The 19,329-nt window shown below is 43.8% G+C and overlaps 1 protein-coding gene across 1 annotated transcript in view; it reads left to right on the forward strand.

Moving 5' to 3' along the window:
• DNMT1 (DNA methyltransferase 1) overlaps positions 1-19,329 on the forward strand; it is an 862,083-nt gene that overhangs the window by 601,165 nt on the left and 241,589 nt on the right. Inside the window, exon 29 of the mRNA XM_044084674.1 lies at positions 17,462-17,657. Within this exon, the coding sequence (XP_043940609.1) occupies positions 17,462-17,657 (196 nt within the window). The remainder of the gene's footprint in view (positions 1-17,461; positions 17,658-19,329) is intronic.

Here is a 19,329-nt window from a genome sequence, read left to right on the forward strand (position 1 = left end):
TGCCTTTAACACTAGGAAAAATTGCTGACTGTGAATAGTCTGGTTGGTGCACTAATATTCATACTTGGCCCTACTACTATTGCTCTATACCTATTCTAAAATGCCTGGCTGAGCTTTGAGATCTGTCTTTCTTAACCATCATTTTAAAGTGCATTTGTCAGCTATTGGTCCATATTGCTTCTGTGCGGAGCTTCCCTTATTCTAACAAACAAGCAGTTTTTAAAAGGAGTCCTCCAGTCCCAAAATCCCTGGCAAACTGCTATATTGAGGTGCCATACCTACAAGAACTAAGACCAAATCTTCGAAAACAAACCCCACTGGTGGAATTCTTACCTTTATAACAAAAGGAAGTCATAGCCAAAAATCAGAAAATCAGCTGTCTGCGTCTGAGACCAGCTGTCTGTTTCAGGTAAGTAAACTGAGGTGTAATGAAGTCCAATGAGGTCAGTTATGAGGTCAGGATAGCCTCCCAGGCCAAGGGCAATCACAAGGCCTTCCTGAGCTATGTCAGGAGTCTTAAAGGTGATACTTTGTAGTGAGCAGAAGTAACACCCTTCACTGACCAGGGTGACTTAGTGGATCTACTAGCTGATAAATTTAGCTCACTTCACCCCATCCCCATGAATCTTTTCTAGTATACCCCCCAAACTAGCAACAGGAAGCAGGTCATGATGGCACTCAGGCCAAAACACTGCTTCACTGGGCCCTGACAGTATCCCCAGTTGCATTATAAATTATCTAAAACATGACTTAGCAGGACTACTTGAGCAGTCAACAGGTGAATGGAGAACCATAATTGTCCACCCTCTTCATAAGGGTGGACCATCAGCTGACCCTGGAAACTACAGACCCATCACTCTGACAAGTCTAATGCAAAGTCATGGAACAAATCGTCAGACATTATCAACAAGGACATTGGTAACGCATCCCAGTTAGACAAGACCTTCCCTTAAAGCCAATTCAACCTGTTACCCTTCAAGGGTTGCCAAGGCTATGGATGAAGGAAAAACTGCATACAGCCTACCTTGACCTGCTTGGCCAAGGCATTTGATACAATACCCCTGTCTGGTATTATTGATAAACTCTGAGCTAGGCATAAATCCCTATGCAACTTGCTGGCTGGCTCACAATAACCAAGAAGTCAATATTGGCGAGACCACCTCCACCAGGAGACTGATCAGCAGAGTACCCCAGTGCTCCACGTTGGGTCTTCTCCTGTTTGGCATCTACCTTGTAGAAGTCAATGCTAATGCCAAAGGCCTCTAGCTCAAGTTTGCAGATTGTAAATTGGGAGCTGTCCTAGATTTCTCCATGACCCTGTCATCCTACAATAGGTCTTACACAAACAAATACCAGTGCCAAAGCCATGGATTAAAACTCCACACAAATGCATTAGTGCCCTTTGGAAAATCATCCACCCAAGTTAATTACTCCATTGATAAAGCAAGTTGACCCAGTAGATAGGGATCTGGAAACCTATGTAGATGGTAGTTTGGCCTTCGACCAGTACATAGCTAAGATAGTAAGAATCATTCATTTGTCCAACTTGTAAGCAAAAGTGTCATCCTGAACTAAGGAAGTTACAGTCCTGCTGTACTCAGCCCTTCAGACCCATCCTTTGAGTACAGTGCCCCCTTTGGCATGTACAGTGGATATAAAGTTTACACACCCCTGTTAAAATGCCAGGTTTTTGTGATATAAAGAGACCACAATAAATCATTTCAAAACTTTTCTCATCCTTAATGTGACCTATAACCTGTAAAATTCAGTTGAAGAAAAATCTGTTTGGGGGAAAAATATAAATAAGCGTACAATAAGCTGGTTGCATAAGTGTGCACACCTTTAAATACTTTGAAGCACCTTTTGATTTAATTACAGCAGTCAGTCTTCTTGGGAAGAGTATCAGCATGGCACATCTTGACTTGGCAATATTTGCCCACTCTTCCGTGCGAAAGCGCTCCAAATATGTCAGATTGTGAGGGCATCTCTTGTGCGTAGCCCTTTTCAGGTCACCCCCACAGATTTTCTATTGGATTAAGTTCTGGGCTCTGGTTGGGCCATTCCAAAACTTTAATTTTCTTCTGGTGAAGCCATTCTTTTGTTTTGGATGTATGCTTGGAGTCATTGTGTTGAAAGGTGAAATTCATCTTCAGCTTTCTAGCAGATCCCTGAAGGTTTGGGACCAAAAGTGACTGGTATTTGGAACTGTTCATAATTCCCTCCACCTTGACTAAAGCCCCAGTTCCAGCTGAAAAGCATCTCCAAAGCATGATACTGCCACCATCATGCTTCACCATGGAGATGGTTTTCTTTTGGTGATGTGAAGTGGTGTTTTGCGCCAAACTTACCTTTTGGGAAATGTGGCCAAAGAGCTCAGCCTTGGTCTTATCAGAACATAACATGTTTTCCCACATGCTTTTGTGAAACCTGATTTTAGCCGAGCCTGGATGGTTTTTCTGTGCAAGAAAAGCCTTCCTCCTTGCAACCCTACCCCATAGGCCACACATGGAGAATACGGAAGATTGTAGTCACATAGTACATGACCAGTACTTGTCAGAAATTCCTGCAGCTCCTTCAGTGTTGCTGTAAGTCTCTTGGCAGCCTCCCTGAACAGTTTTTGGCTTGTCTTTTCGTCAGTTTTAGAGGGATGTCCAGTTCTTTGCAATGTCACTGTTCCATATTTTCTCCACTTTTAACTGTCTTCACTGTGTTCCATGGTTGTTGTCTTTCAGCTTTTCCCGGTTAGGGGTCGCCACAGCGGAACTCCGGTCCGCTAATGATTGTTAGTAGATTTTTATGTGCCGAGTTGCCAGCCCTGATGCACAACCTTCAACGAAGGTATGCCCATTCACGCATGTCTCCAGACAGAAGATTCTCTAGCTGAGAATCGAACGGGACAACGTCTTACTGTGAGGCGACAGTGCTACTGCAGCACCCCACCACTGGTACTGTGTTCCATGGTATACATACAAATATTTCAAGCACTGGCATTAAAGCCCTTCTAGCTTGCCAGCATGCCAAAACACTTGTTCCCATAATAAATGTCCAGGCTGTTCTTAAAAATATCTAAACTAGTACTTTAATGCAATTTGGTAGTCTATTCCAAGCATCAGCTGCTCTGTCAGAGAACCAATTAGTACAGTTCTCATTCCTGTAGAATCTTCTACATAGGTTATCTGACTATTCTCTAGTAAGTTTTGATAACCCCAAACATTCCCAGAGGTAGTTGTCCCTAAATGCCCTATATACCTGAATAAGATCTCCTCTTAAATATCCTGTAAGACACCGTAAAAATTCAGATATTTTAGTATTTCATAATAACTAAGGTTTTCACATCCATGGATGCCCTTGGTATATTTCCTCTGTACTCTCTCCAGTTTATTCATGCTCTTTTCTATAGGGTTTCCATATTGTTGTTCCATACTCAAGTTTGGGTCTAATGTAGCAAACAATGACTTCATTATGTTTGATTTCCTAGACTTCATAAATCTTTTTATACAACCTATAGTTCTATAACTATCATTAGCCAATTGGTTGATATGATTACAAAAACTCTTGGCTGAATCTACCCATATACCCAGGTCCTTAAATGAGTCTACAGTTTCAGTCAGTGTGTGCTGTATTAAATATTCACCTTTCAGTTTGTCTCCCAAATCTCATATGCTTAGTTTTTGATGTATTTATCAACATTCTTTTGTGCCCAAATGGTCAAATTATTTTGCAGACATGCCTTATCTGTAACACTTGTAATCAGTTTACCCAATTTCAGGTTGTCAGCATATAGACTAGAACACATCAGATGAAAAAGTAAGGTCTGAAAGATGCAATCCAAACAAGTGCTTAGTACAGAGCCCTGTGGGACACCTTGACTGTAACCAAGGATTCCACCTGTCCAGTTGGTGAGTGATACTTGCCATGTCCTATTTGTAAGCCATGCAGCTATCCATCTTCTCAACAGTAAATCAATACCTAGTACTAATTTATTGATCAGTTTTGTGAATGACCCTGTCAAATGCTGAAGTTAAGTCTATATAAATCCTATCACAGCGCAATTTTTCATTCCTAGCTGTTATATTGTTATAGATCATCATTACAGATGGTAATAGATCCATTTTCAACATATGCATGCTGATGTATGGTTTCAAGTCCAACCAAGTTCTGACAACTTATCCAGTATTACCTTCATTATTTTTCCACAACATGAAATTAGACTTAAGGGTCTATATGATTCTGGGTTTGTCCTACTCCCCTTTCCCTTAAAGACAGGTTTAATAAGTGCATGTCTCAAATCTTGAGGAATCTCCCCATATTTATATGACCTAGTGAATAATAGATGTAATGGCAGTGTAAGTTCTTGCTTAAGTGTTCTCAGGTCATTGTTACTTATTCCGTCTCCTCCCTGTGCTTTGTTTGGATCCAGTTTGCACAGTTTTTTCAATATAATTTGATTCCAGTATGTGGGGTTACCTGGATGTCACTAGGACAACTTACCACCCCTTTTGTGGAGCCAAACTGTTTTGCGTAAGATTTTGTAACTATATCTATAATCTGTCTGAGAATACATTTTAGAATCTGCACACAGGTTTATCAATTTCTGTATGTTTACGCCTTCCCCATCTTGTGCATCTATAAAAAGGTTTCCTATTATGCTCAATATCTTTATATAAATTTTCTTCAACTTTTTCTTGACCTTGTCTAACATTATGCTTAATCTGTTTGTCCAGCTCGTTTATTTCAGTTTTCAAAGTTGTAGTTCGACTTCTCTTCAATTATTTTTTGTGTCTCACCTTAATCGGGTATCTTGTTCTTATGGAAATATACCCCCTGATGTTGCGTGCCTAGATCCGGATGTACTTTTTTTTACTTTTTGCACTCAAAACATTTTCTCTTTCAAAACTTTCCACATTCCATCTGCAGTTTTTCCACTTAACACCTCACTCCAGTTAGTTTTATATAGTAACTTTTTGCTTCCCTATAATCTGTAACTAACCTGTGCATTGGCTTAGATTTCAGTTTGGCAGACTTGTCTAGCAACAAATTAACCTTTGACTTTATGGTCTAGCCAATGCTGTGGAAATTTTTTTGTACCCTTCTAATTGATGCCTTTTAACAATGAGATCCCTTTGCTTTGTAATTTCTCTGCGAACCATGGCTTTTGTAGCAGGCAACTGAGTAAATGTCAAAAATCCTACTAGGACAGCTGAACTTTATTTGGGGTTAATCAGAGTCTAACTGATGGCAGGTGTGTACCCAAGAAGACTGCATGCTGTAATTAAAACAAAAGGTGCTTCAACTTGGTTTGAGTGTGCACACTTGTGCAACCAGCTTATTGTATGTTTATTTTTTATATTGTTCCCCTAACAGATTTGTTTGTTTTTTTTCAATTGAATTATACAGGTTATGGATCACATTAAAAGTGGGAAAAGTTTTGAAATTATTTATTGTGGCCTCATTTTTTTAATATACTAAAAACCTGGCATTTTTAACGGGTGTGTACACTTTTTTATATATCCACTATGTAACCAGGCAGTTACAAAAGTTGGAACACCCTCAAAGGTCCCCAGCAGGAGAATCCAGGATGTGAATATCCTGTCCTACACACACTTTCAAGGCCTTATCTCTGTACTTGGTCTACTACAGGTTACTGAGATGTGATCTATGCCAGACATGTAAGGCATCTTCAGATACATTTCTGAATCTGTTAATCTCTGGAAAACTGCACCAGAAACACTAGATCCAAGGACATGTTTTGCCTGAGTTTTCCCCTCATGCTACCTGAACGTCTGGCCAGTATACAAAAGTTTGTAATCACTGCTAGGTATGTAGGACATTTGACATTTCCCTAGGGAGCGTGGGCCATAAAAGTAATATCTCTACGTACCTTTCCTCAGAACTTCTCTGCCACCAGTTTAATGTCAGCGTTCCTGCCTTTTTTTCTCTTTGGATCTTTGAATTCCAAACGATAAGTACCCGTTTTTGGATTCCTTTGTCACTGCGTGCCTGTTAGGGCTTTGTCATCCAAGAAGGGAAAGTGCAAGTGCAGATGTTCTTCGTGTTTTCACTGTTGCAGTCATCACATTTGGGTTATCTGCTTGCAGTCGCCCTCAGTCGGCCTGATTATCAAAGTCTTGGGTCCTGCGTCGGTTGCTGTCATTTTCCATGACGTCAGGCAGTCGGGTATAAAGCATGCAGCCGATGCCATTGCATCAGTCTTTCTTGCTGTGTGGTGCCCGAAGCAGAAGCAGTTCGCAAGTGCCAGTCGGCCGACTCTGAAATTTTCGTTTCGGTTTCAGAACCGAAGTCTTCAACTAAGCCAAGTACCCTGTTGGGGAACCTTTTTCTTAAACCGATGCCAGTAAAAGTTAACAATTGTATTTCTTGTGGAAAGCAAATACCTCAGGTTTTCATTTGTACTGCATTCCTTGCTTAGGCCCAGACCACGACGTACCTTGCTGTCTGTTCTGTGCCTTATTCAAACCTCTATTCGTCTGTTTATTTAAGCTTCTAAATATTTTGGTACTCTGTTACATTATCCAGAAATTGCTTTGGTAAGCCACCAGACTACCGACATTCCCAAAAAAACGCAAAGATAGACCGCATAGGTCCAAAGCTGCCTACGACGCTTCTCCTATGCTAGTCGACAGTTTGCCGGTACTCTGAGGTGCTTTCGCAGCCCCTGATACCTGCTACTTCAGATTTGCAGGCATTTACGGAGACTCGAGATGCTGCTTTGACTGGAACCTGCGGATGTCTGTACCTTGGATGGCTCCGGAGCTGCTGTGCAGGCACAGGCTTCGGAGGGTGTATTCAGGGCTGCTCACTTGCATATTAAACAGACGCCATCTTCAAGGCCGAAAACTAGATCCATGCCTAGAAAACAGACTCCCAGACTGCATGGTCAGGCCCCCTATGCGTAAAAAAACAAAAGAATGGCTGAAGACCTTATTACTCTAATCAGGGGAAGCCACCCTTCCCCCTCTGAGACCTAGGACTGATTTTCCTTCTGATCAGGACTTTGAAATTTGTTTCCTCTGACCAGGATGTACCCTTGTCTACTTATGAGGATTCTGATGCAGAGGACTCAATTCCCTTTGCTTCAGCTTCCCCTCCAGAGGATTTCTGTTTTGGTGAAACCTTGCATACCATCATTTTCACTGGGAAAGCCAGGATTACTCTTGACTCCAAAAAGAGGCTTAGGGATTTCTTACTCCTGCCCCAGCACAGGCCTTTAGCTATCCCTCCTGTACTGGACATTGTTGATGCCTTCTCGGAATCTAGCCTGGTCCCTGATTCTTTACCTCCTGCTCCCAGAAAACCTGAAGTTCCTCTTTAAAAATCCTACTGCGGATCCTGAGACCATTTCACAGGGACCCAAGCGCATGTACTACTGGCAAAAATCCTACTCCCTCTGATAGAAATTCCAGGGCGCTGGACAGATGGGGTAAGAAGGTGTGCACTTCTGCAACCTTGGCCATTGCGGCCTTAAAACTGCCAGTTTCATATGTTAAAGTATCCGCAGCATATTATTGGATTGCTTAAACTGAAAATGATTCCTGACTGATGAAAATAAAGATTTACAGGATTTAATGCATTCTGCTGAACAAGTTGAAAAACACGCTTTGCAATGTGGTTTTGATTCATTAGAGGCATCTTGCAGGGCTGCTGTCACTAGGTCTGTACTTAAAAGGCATGCTTGGCTTAAGGAGCAATCTTTGCCAGATCATGTTAAAGCTAAATTGCTGGATGCTCCCTTAAACCAGTACTGTCTGACAACAGAGCAGTAGTAGTACTTAAAAAGATGGAGGAAAAAGCTAAATCTATGCAAACTGTAAAAGATTTCCTGCAAGTACAGCCTCCCAGATTTAGTAGGCATTGCAAGTACAGCCTCCCAGATTTAGTAGGCATTGGCCCTGAAGTGGTCCTTTCCTGCCTCTTCCAGGCCTTCAGTCCAAACCCAGAACCAGCATAACACTCGGGCATCAGTCCCAAGGTACACAGGACTAAGCAGTGTGGGGTAAACCTTCCAAGCCCTGCACAACTGACTGTTCCTTTAGGAGGAAATATTGCCCTGCAGACCCAGAACAAATGGGTTTTAAATAGTTTCCCAAGGATACAGATTCCACTTCCACTCCTTACCAACCCCAAACGGTTGGCCAGATCTACCCCCAAATCGGGCGGAGGCTCAAAATCAAGTTGCGTCTCAAGCATCAGAGCTATTCAACCTGTCCCAGAAGAAGAATGGGGACAAGGTTTCTATTAAAGAATGTTTTTTCTGGTACCCAAAAAAGACTATTCCTGGCATACTATCCTGGACCTATCTATCATAAACATTTTTGGTAATCCCAAAATTAAAGATGCTAACTTTTCATCAGCTGCTTCCTATGCTAGGCAAAGATGCCTGGTTGGCAACACTGGATTTAAAGGAAGCCTACTTCCACATCCAATAAGGGAATCTTGCAGAAGATACCTACGCTTCAAAGCAGGCTACATGCACCATCAGTTCTCTGCACTGCCCTTTGGCTTATCTACTGCACCCAGGGTATTCACAAAGTGCCTAGCCCCAGTCATTGCATTTTGCAGGCAAAGAAATATTCAAATATACCCATACCTGGATGATTGTCTAATTCAGGCAGAAAGCCAGGACATACTATTAAAACGTCTGGCATTTGTAAAGAAATTGCTAACTTCTCTGGGGTACACCGTAAACGAAAGTAAATCGCATCTTGTACCCTGCCAACAAATTGTATTCCTGGGAGCAAGCTTGAATACAACTTCCCAGATGGTTTACCTCACGCCAGAAAAAAGTTAATTTGACAGCCTACTTCAAACTACCGACCAGAAAGACCCAGCTATCTGCAAGAAAAATACTGCAAGCCCTGGAGTTCATGGCCTCCTGCATTCTAATTATTCCATATGCAAGACTGCATATGAGGAAACTACAATGGTATCTAAAAAGCCTATGGTGTCAACATTCTCAGGAACTAGAATCAATAATTCCTATCGTACCTTGTATACAGAGATCCTTTGGTGGGCATAGGCCTGCCACCACAAGGGACTGCCATTCACTCTACCCCCTGCCACCCAAACCCTAACAGACTCATCAGACTATGCATGGGGGGCTCACTTGGCAGAGAAGTGCATTCAGGGCAAATGGAACCCCAGTCAAATGTACCTGCATATCGGTCAAAGAAATGTTAGCCGTACAGAATGCTCGGACAGCCTTCAAGGACCACATTCTTCCAGGACAATTATTGGTAAACACAGAACACCACTGTTGTGGTACATAAACAAGCGGGGAGGAACCCACTCGTATCCTCTCTGCAGACTAGCCATGGCTCTGTGGAACAGAGCCTTGAACTACCAAGTGCACCTACAGGCTCAATTCCTGCCAGGAAAGCTAACTACACTGGCAGCTGACCTAAGCCGAAATCTCCATGGACCCACACGAGTGAAAACTGGAACCAAAGATATTCAACATGTTGAGATACAAATGGGGGAGCCCAGAGATAGACCTGTTGGCCTCCCTCAGAACTACCAATTGCACAAATTCAGCACAAGGACTCCCCACAAACAAGCTTGGAAAGTGGATGCCCTGTCCTTCACCTGGAAAAAATCAGTTTATGCCTTCCCCCCCCCCTCTGCCTTTTCTCTACAATGTAATACTAAAGATCAAACAGGACACATCAAGGACAATACTGATTGCAACACACTGGCCATGCCAACACTGGTACCCCCTCTTGTGCAGTGTCACTGCTGGTGCCTTGGTACCTGCCTCAGACCCCTGCCCTGCTGTCCCAGCAGGAGGGCCAGATTCTGCACCCACAGCTTCAAACCCTGAACCTGGCTAATGACTGATCTCTCAGTTGCCATCCCTTAGTAAGCAAGTGATGGATGTCATTCTGGAGGCAAGGAGGCCTAGTACTAGAAAATCCTATGCTGAAAAATGGAAAAGATTCTGTTCCTGGAGCCAAACTCAGGGGATGGGCACAGCAGCGTCCAGTTTACCTCAGATACTTCAATACTTAACTGAGATGCTTCACAAAGGCCTTTCCTTTTCCTCCAAAATTCATGCCTCAGCCATTTCAGCTCATTACAATACAGAACCACCCCCTCTTCTCTCATCCACTGCTGAAGCAGTTCCTCAGAGGGGCCAAAAACTTAAGACCACCCAGGAGAGCCCCTACCCCAGCTTGGGACCTTAACTTTTGTATTGGAAAAGCTCACTCTACCTCCCTTTGAGCCAGCTGCAACTGCAGAGTTGAAATTCCTTTCTTGGAAAACAACCTTCCTTCTAGCCATCACTTCAGCAAGAAGGGTGTCCTTACAGGCTCTCATGGCTGTGGAGCCTTTAATCATCTTTCATGCGGACAGTGTGTCCCTTGGGACCAATCCCTCCATGCCCAAGGTGGTATCCAGTGTGACCCTTAATCAGTCCATTCATTTGCCAACCTTTTCTAATCCACAGAATAAAGGGGAACAAATACTGCACTCCTTGGATGTGCACAGACAACTTAGAATTTACTTGGACAGGACTAAACCTCTCAGGAAATCTGCTGAACAGCTGCTGGTTGCATTTGCTGCAGTGGCAGATGGGAAGTCCATTTCAAAGCATCCAATTTCTAAGTGGATAGGCCACTGCATTCATTTCTGCTATAAGCACCATGGAAAACCTACTCCACAGGGGACAAGACCCCATTCAACCAGGGCTGCATCTACCTCTACAGCCTTTCTCAGAGGTGTCCCTACCAGGGACATCCTAGAAGCTGCTACCTGGAGTTCTGTACATACCTTCACCAAGCATTGCCACTTGCCAATTTTTTATAAATCCAGAGCTGGCTTTGCCACTGCAGTCTTACAGGGCCTTATAGCTGGTCCTAATGCTATCTAATTGCCTCCACCCATCCTTAGCTTTGGGATTCTACCCAAATGTGATGACTGCAACAGTGAAACGTGAAGAACATAGTACAGTTGTGTACACTTGCCATAAATGTAGATGTTGAGTGTATTCACTGTTGCAGTCCTGGTTACCCTCCCTCCAGCCCCCTGACTTCTATTGGCTATAGCTCTATTCTTGTTTACTATGCTTAAAGCTTTTTGGTATATTTGCTTTTTTTGTTAATGTAACCTTGTATGTAATTGCTTCCTATTATGGGGGCACCTGACATCTGGGGCAAGAAAAACTGATGTAATGGCATCAGCTGCATGCTTTCTACCCCTGACTGACGTCATGGAAGATGAGACAGCAACTAACGCAGGACCCAAGACTTTGATAATCAGGCCGACTGAGGGCTACCTGCAAGCAGATAACCCAAATGTGATGACTGCAACAGTGAATACACTTATGGTAAGTGTACACAACTACTTTCCTACAGCTGCCCAGACTTGCCCTTCAGCTTTAGTCCACTGAACCTATGCTGCCTTCAGGGCCTACACCTCCAAGGCCTTCATGGAAAGAAATCCAAGACCAAGCATCTCTCCCCCTCTCCTGAAAGCCAACCAGATTTTGTTTTTTTCACAGAGCCTATTTAATGCCTTTATGGCCCGGAGGTCTGTCGAGCCTGGATCCCCACAGGCCGTCCCTCTTATCCCTAGGTCTTAGGTTGAGGATGTCGTCCTACCTCAAGCTGAGGATTCCTCAGACTCCTCTTCTGAGGAGTCTCTCCCCTATGTTTCTCAGATGCTGTCTCCTCTTGGTTGTGCTTTTCCAGAGGATGAATCTGTAGAGGCTTCCCCATCAGAAGACCTCGGCTTTGAGGAGACCAATTCCCTCATTTTGGAAATTAAGTGGGATTCCTCTGAAATGTCTGAAGTACAAAAAAGTTATGTCTGAGGTATACAAGGTATGAGCTCCAACAGATGGACACCCCTGCTCCTTCTGCAATCCCCCCAGCATTACCAGCTTTCCTGTATGCTTTCAGTGCTGCTTCACATAACCCTATTTCCCAAACACCTACTCCCAGGAGGCCTGATAGGTTCTACAAGGTCCATGGAAGGACAACATTTCTTATCAAATGCCCTGTAGCGGACTCTGCCACTGCCTCTGGTCTCTGCAGGCAAGCCATACAAATTACTGCAGTCTACCTCAGTCTTCCCCACTGACAAGGACAGTAAGGCCATGTAGCACCTTGCTAAGAAAGTCTACATTTCCTCTCCCCTAGTCTTCAGTAAATTCACACACACCTGTCCAAGTATGCCTTGGCACTTTTGACCCAGGCCACCAAGCTCTTAGCTCATCTTTCCAGACTCTCATTCCCAAGGCTCAAATTTCTACCCTCCTTAATCTCTCAACACGTCACTAGGCACTCTTTTGCAGGTATGATGTTGCAGAAGCTTCTGTAAGATCAGCTGCCTCAACTTCAGTCCTAAGATTTCCTTGGTTAAGGCTTCAGCCCTTACTGGATGACACTGGGGCAAAATTAATGGCTGCACCCCTGGATAGCTCTGCCCTTTTTGGTTTTAAAGGGCCAAGGTATTTAAGGTCCTTCAGCAGAAAGGGAAGGAGCTATAAGACCTTTAACACCTGTTTATCTCCCCTATTCCCAAGTTTCACAAGAACTACCCTTCAAAGACAGTTCATTAGGAAACTCTCTGCTCCAGCTTCCCATGCTAGAGGTACAAAAGGTGCAAGAGAACAGCAGACCTCTTCTATGTCTGCTCAAACTCTTGCCCAGAAAACTCCCTTTGAGGATAGGGCAGGTAGCCTGCCAGCCTTCACTGTTCCCCCTCAGACTCCATTCCCCTGTCCCTAAAGGCTCTCACTGTCTGCCCTTTGACAAATCATTACCTCGGACAGGTGGGTCCTCCATCATAGAAAAGGGCTATATTATGTCCTGGGTCATCCCCCCCACTCCCCAGAGGGATCCCCCAGCCACCCAAAGATCGACTCCACATTTTCCAGCCAGTCATAGATAACCTCTTTTCTCAAGGAACTGTACAACTGGTTCCTCTGACAGAAAAATTAAAGGGTACTATTCAAGATATTTCCTTGTGTAAATGAAGGATGGACCCGGGTGACCTATCCTGGATCTCTCACCTCAACCTGTTCTTGCAGGTCCCCACCTTTCTCGTGCTTGCTTTTCAAACCCTTTTTCCTTTACTGTTAACTTGGGGATTTTTAGCCACCTTGTACATAAAGGACGCCTACCTCCACATATCTAGAAAGCCCAGGTACAGGAAATTTCTGCTGGTTCCTCACATTCAGTTCTCAGCCTTGCCCCTTGGACTCTACTGCTCCAAGGGTCTTCACCATATGCCTGGCTCCTATGGTGGCCTACTGCAGGGTCCAAGGCATCCATAATTTTCCATACCTGGGCAACCTCCTGATTCAGGCAGATTGCTCCAGATCCCTGCAGAGCCAACTCCACAGTCATCTCCCTCAAGCTCTGGGATTCAACGTAAACTTTCCCAAGTCCAACCAGAGTCCTCCTCAGGACCAGGTTTTCCTGGGATGCAGAAAAGAACAGATGTTATGAGGGCATTCCTCCCGCCCCAGAAAGGGGAAACCCAGACCCAATACTTGGCCACCATCCTCAAAGCTACTCCTTCGACAGCCGGACAGTAACCTCAGGCTTTCGGGTTTCATGGCCTCCACTATTCCAGTGCTACCTCTGGCAAGACTCCACATGAGCAAATTGCAATGGTACCATAAATGTCCATATGGATCCAACACACGCACCATTTGATTTAGTCATCCCCTTCATCCCTGGTCTGTGGAAGGAGATTCTGTGGTGGTTAAACCAGGTTATACCCAAGGCTTAACCCAGGACTTCCACTGAAATCCCTTCCCCCTGTCCGGGAGATGTACACAGATCCCTCAGATTTGGGCTGGGGGACTATTCTGGGCCACCTGAAACTACAGGGTACTTTGTCCCCACACCTTCAGGAGGGAACACAGCATCAGGGAAGAGACTAATATTTGCCCTGATGGCCTTTCATCATGCCCTAAAACAAGAGCCCCTGAAGTTGAGACAGTACTATTCTTTGGTATGTGAACAAATGGAGGAACCAAATCCTATCTGCTTTCCAGACTTCCTCTCCAGGCCTGGGACCTGGCAACCCAACACGGAGTCTCCCTGCAGGCAGTTTATATCCCTTCAGCTCAACATATTCAAGCAGACACCTTGAGTAGGCCCATCCATGTCTCACTCCCATGAATGGAGGCTTCACAGGGATGTGTTTCTGGACATTTGTCCACAAGTGGAGTTCACCTTAAATACATATGTTTTGCCTCTCCCCTGAAAAGACAACTACCACTGTTTTTGCACCAGGCTACCCAGTCCCTTAGCAAGGGCAACTGATGCCTTCTCCATCTCATGGAAGGAGATGTTTCTGTATGCATTCCCCCCTTTCCTATTACTTCAAAAATTCCTGCTGAAGATCCAGCAGAACAAACAGAAAATCTTGCTGGTGACTCATTTTGGCCAAGACAGCATTGGTTCCCCCTCCTTCTGCATTTAGCCATGGGCGAATCACCACAAGTTACCTCAGAGTGGACCTTCTCGCACAAGAAAAGGGGATCCCTGATCCAGGGAATCTCTTAATCTAAACCTGTGGGGGATTAGAATTCTTAGCCCTTCTAAGCACCTTTACACTGAGGACGTACTAGCAATCTTGCAGGAGGCCGGGAAACCTATTACTAAGATTTTTTGTCTAAATAGAAGAGGTTCTCCATATGATGTCAGACAGCTAGACCCTTTACAAGCTGAGGTCCCCTTAGTGCTGTTCTATCTGTGTGAACTTGTGCAAGCAGGGCTGGTATAGTCCTCTGTCAAAGCACACCTTGCTGCTATTTCAGCCTGTATGCCCCTTGATCCTCTTCTAGCCTCCCATCCAAGTTATTCCTTAAGGGAGTGTTGTAGCTTAGACCCCCAGGAGGCAGGTTCCTCCTCCGTGGGATCTGAATTATGTTCTAGAGAAGCTCAATGTTGCCCCCTCTGAACCAGCTTCCAAGGCATCTTTGAGACATTGTACCTGGAAAACTGTACTTGTGGCCCTGACGTCAGCCAGAAGTCAGAAGTTCAGGCCCTCATGGCAACACCTCTCTTCCTAGTCTTCCACAGGGTATTGTGATCCTGAGTACCAACCCCTCTGTCAAAGGTGGTCAATGAGCTATCCTTAAATCAGGGTATTCAACTGCCCACCTTTTTCCCTCATCCCCAAAATGAGTGTCTTACATTCCCTTTATGTTCAGTCCACTTAGATGTTTACCTTTACAAGACTAAGGCCATTAGGAAGTGAGACAAATTTGTCTTCCACCCCAGAGCCTTGGGAAAGGCGGTGACAAAGCAGACCATTTCTGTTTGGATCTCCAAAGCTATATCCCTTTCCTACACATTCATGGAAAACTGCTAAAGTCCAAAATTAAAGCCCACTCCACTAGAGCCATGGCTTCATTGGGTCATTCTTCAAAGGATTGGACACTGCTTCCATCCTAGAGGTGGCTACTTCGTCATCTGTCCGTACCTTCCATAGAGGTGGCTACTTGGTCATCTGTCCATACCTTCCCTAAACAGTACAGGTTGGATCATGTCTCCAGATCCAGAGTGGGGTTTGCTAGGGCAATCTTGCATGGCTTTGGGGAGAGTAGCTGCATACCCACCACCCTGTTCCCTGTAAGCTTTGGTACTCGCCCAAGAGTTTGGAATACTGCAACATGAGAATAGGACATAGAATAGTTGTGTAGAATCTTACCATAACCATAGATGTCCTCTTCCATGTAGCAGTATTCATTCCCTCCCACCTTACCATTCTCCATTTGAACGGTCTCTTATTGGATGCCACAGAGCCTATAAAGCTATCCTGAGATTGGGGTCCGACTGGGGTGTTCAGTTCTGAGGAAAAGTATGTGCAGACTCTGTTGTAGCCCATGCTCCCTAGGCCAACATCAGACATCCTACATACCTAGCAGTGACTACAAGCTTTTGTATACTGGCTAGACGTTTGGGTAGCAAGAGAGGAAAACCCAAGAGTTTGGAATACTGCAATATGGAAGAGATGGACATCTATGGTTATGTTAAGATTTTACACCACTATCCTGTCTCAAAGGATCCCCACACTAAGGAATAAGCTCCCCATCCATGTGAAGCAGAGTTCATACCTGACCCTATTCATGGAAAACTTTGATCATTGGATGGGAAATCACAAATTCATCTATGGTCTGGCTCCCATGTCTCTGGACAGAGGTCTACATTAAGTAAATTAATCCCCAACTAGTTTACCACCCCCCATGACCCGTGCTACCTCCTTATTAATGTACACCATTGTATCCAAGGTAGTGTGGGCCAAAACTAGGTTGGGTTGCTTAACTAAGCTTATAAAAGACCCTTATGGTTATTGGCATAGTATGAACCTGAGGGGTGATCTCTTCTTAGCTTTCCGTGCTATGAATGACCCAGCACTCTGAAGTCCTTTACCTAAATAAAACAAGTATAAAAGCAAGCACCTGTTCAACAGACCTAAACCTATGCTATCCGATCAGTAAAATTAGATGGCATTAGATACCTATCCCAGTGTTGCACCCCATTTCTGGAGTAAGCTGCCCATATATGTCGAGCAGATTACTTCCCTAACAATCTTTTAAACCAGTTGGAATGACTGGGCGATCACACATTTTCACCAGTAATGTGTGGAAAAAGCCAACTTAATGGGGATCACTCCTGGTTTCCCACCAGTACTGGGTGGTGATTCTGAGCTGCTTGATTATCTATTGTCCATGAGCCCAAGAACCTATACACCACATCATCCTCTAGGTAGTCTGTTCCTTGACGGTTTCCTAAATGTTACATACCTGCTGTAACGCATGGTCTTTAAACAAATCAGTAGGCATAGAACTCCAGCTAAATTGACAAAACTGCCGGTTAGTTTTCCTATCATCCTGCCTGTCCCCAATTCTGCCTGTCCCTTTCCTTTGGGGGCCTGAAAAAGCACTATGTACTGAGTCACAGAAAAGTAGTCACTTGCAGATCAGTCTACCATTTTCCTTGATAATTTGCTTAACAGAAAAGCTTAGCCTGTTGTGTAATGCTATTAGAGCTTCTCCCATGCATTTGGAAAAACCAAAAAAAAAATTGGGATATAAATGGTTGTAATATTTACATAGTTTCAGGTTGTAAAATGTATGCCTGCATCATACAAACAAGGTTTGTGTTCCCACCAACATTACATCGGATTTGCTTACATGACACAAACCCATTGAAAGAGCCCTATTATGCCGAGTATTTGGATATCTGTAATGCTTTGCAGAGTTTGGTTTCTGTGGCGATTTGTTCCCAGTTTACAGACACTGGGTAGTGGTCACCTTTCTGTGGTCTAGTACTGTAGATGGCTGCCACATACCCCTTGTAGCTGAATGTTAATTTTACACGTTTGTCTTGTACTGAATTCATTTGCCTATATTGTGAAATCATAAATTTGACTAAGCTCTTGTGTAGGGGAAAGCTTTTAAATTTCTTGTTTGTTACAGGATATGAATGCATTGGTAGCAGCTCGAATGAGGCATATACCCTTGGCCCCAGGGTCAGACTGGCGGGATCTGCCTAACTTTGAAGTACGGTTGTCAGATGGCACTTCAACGAGGAAGTTGCGATATACTCACCACGATAAAAAGAATGGTCGCAGCAGCAGTGGTGCACTACGTGGGGTCTGCTCATGTGCAGAAGGTAAGAGGCTATATTGGGTGTTTAAATTATCCCTTTTTCTACTAATGTAAAACTCTGCCTTTGCTACAAAACTGCATGCGGACTATCCTGGGATATGACTTGGGTGCATGTTCCTTCTAAAGTAAGAAGTCTTATTTAGAGCAGTACTGCAGCAAACTGAGCCCTTTCGCCCCAGCAAGAACAACCTATTGACCATAGTCAGCATTTGTCAGCAGGTAATACAGAACAGCCATGCTGTGTGTGTGGTAAAGTCGCATCAAATTTAACTTGGGGTCATAATCCCTATCTGCCTTTATGTAGTCCATAATAATTCTGTCCAAGTTCTGATCAGTAATTTTGTGCAGTGGTCCTGAGAGGAACTACTTTTGTCTAGTAGACCAGCTTATAAACGCTTATCAAGACTTTCATTGTGTTGCTAATGCAAATCAGAGAACCTTTTTTCCTTTTAGTATCAAGATGAATCTTTGATTTTGAGTAAAATTGATGTTTGTCACAAGGATCACAACTTCGCTGTCTTTCATTGTCCATGGGAACTACTACAGGTGAGCATCCACCTGCCCAAACAACTTGGGTTTGCCTCCCAGAACTTTTGGCATTCTCTAGTAGAGCTGAACTCTTCCCCTTTCTAGGACATGTACATGATGTCCAGCTTGGTAGAGTGGCATTGCCATCTTCTGTTCTTTCACTCCAAGGAGAGATCCATTGCAAATATCTGCTTGCCTCCAGGCATTTTCAGAGGACACCAGGAGAAATGTTTCATAACCAGACTTGTATCTGAACAGTCAAGGGCCTTGAAAACGAGACCTCGTACTCTTCCCATCTGTTTCTTGATCCTGGTAGCATGGTATGGTGTCAGAAACTGAAATGTCTGCCAGAACTCAAAAAATGCATGTTTCCTTTTCAGTTTCTCTGGAGCTGCAGAAGTATAATTCTTAGTGGACATGCTGCATCTTAGAGGAATGTGTTTGGGCTGTATAAAGGAGGTTTAGCTGGAAGCTTTGGGTGTAGAAACTTGATTTATTCCCCACTGGCAAATGGATTGCCTGAAAAGATTTTGTATACACCATTCCTACTTATTTCTGGGATAGTCATAAATCTAACTCTTTCTTAATGGTGAGTAACATGCAATAAAAAAAAAAAACAGAAAATAGTAATTATTGCCAACCCAGAATGAATTGGACAAGTTTTCTTTACTAGAGAACTGAGCGTTATGGAGACTAAATGCCTGAAAAAATAGGGCCAGAGTCTGATGCATTTGGTGAGCTTGAGTGATTCTCTGAGACTGAAGAACTTGTGTGCTCTTAGAAGTAATGAAATGTTGGGCAAACTTAAGAGAAAAACATGCCTTTATCAAATATGTGAATGTGTACAGATAAAGTGAAATTCTAATGCATAGTTAAAACTTAAATGCAGCGTTTTGAGTCGTATACTGAAGAAAAATAAAGATAGTTTTAGAAGTCATAAAGCATGTACTGTAACAAAGAATCAAAGTTGAAGGCCAGAGGAAAGCTTGCATCATTGTAACAGGCAAGTCTATGGCTTGACCAGCTCTTAAACTTGCAGGCTTTGCAGAGGAAAAATGTTTATGAAAATGGGTTCTTATTGGTACTGTGGATGTGAAAAGGGTGAAAATGCGTCTGCATAGTGACATGTATGCAAGTCGTGCTATTTT

This window comes from Protopterus annectens, chromosome 9.part0, assembly GCF_019279795.1.
Source record: "Protopterus annectens isolate FY-2018-M chromosome 9.part0, PAN1.0, whole genome shotgun sequence".
Taxonomy (NCBI): Eukaryota; Metazoa; Chordata; order Ceratodontiformes; family Protopteridae; genus Protopterus; species Protopterus annectens.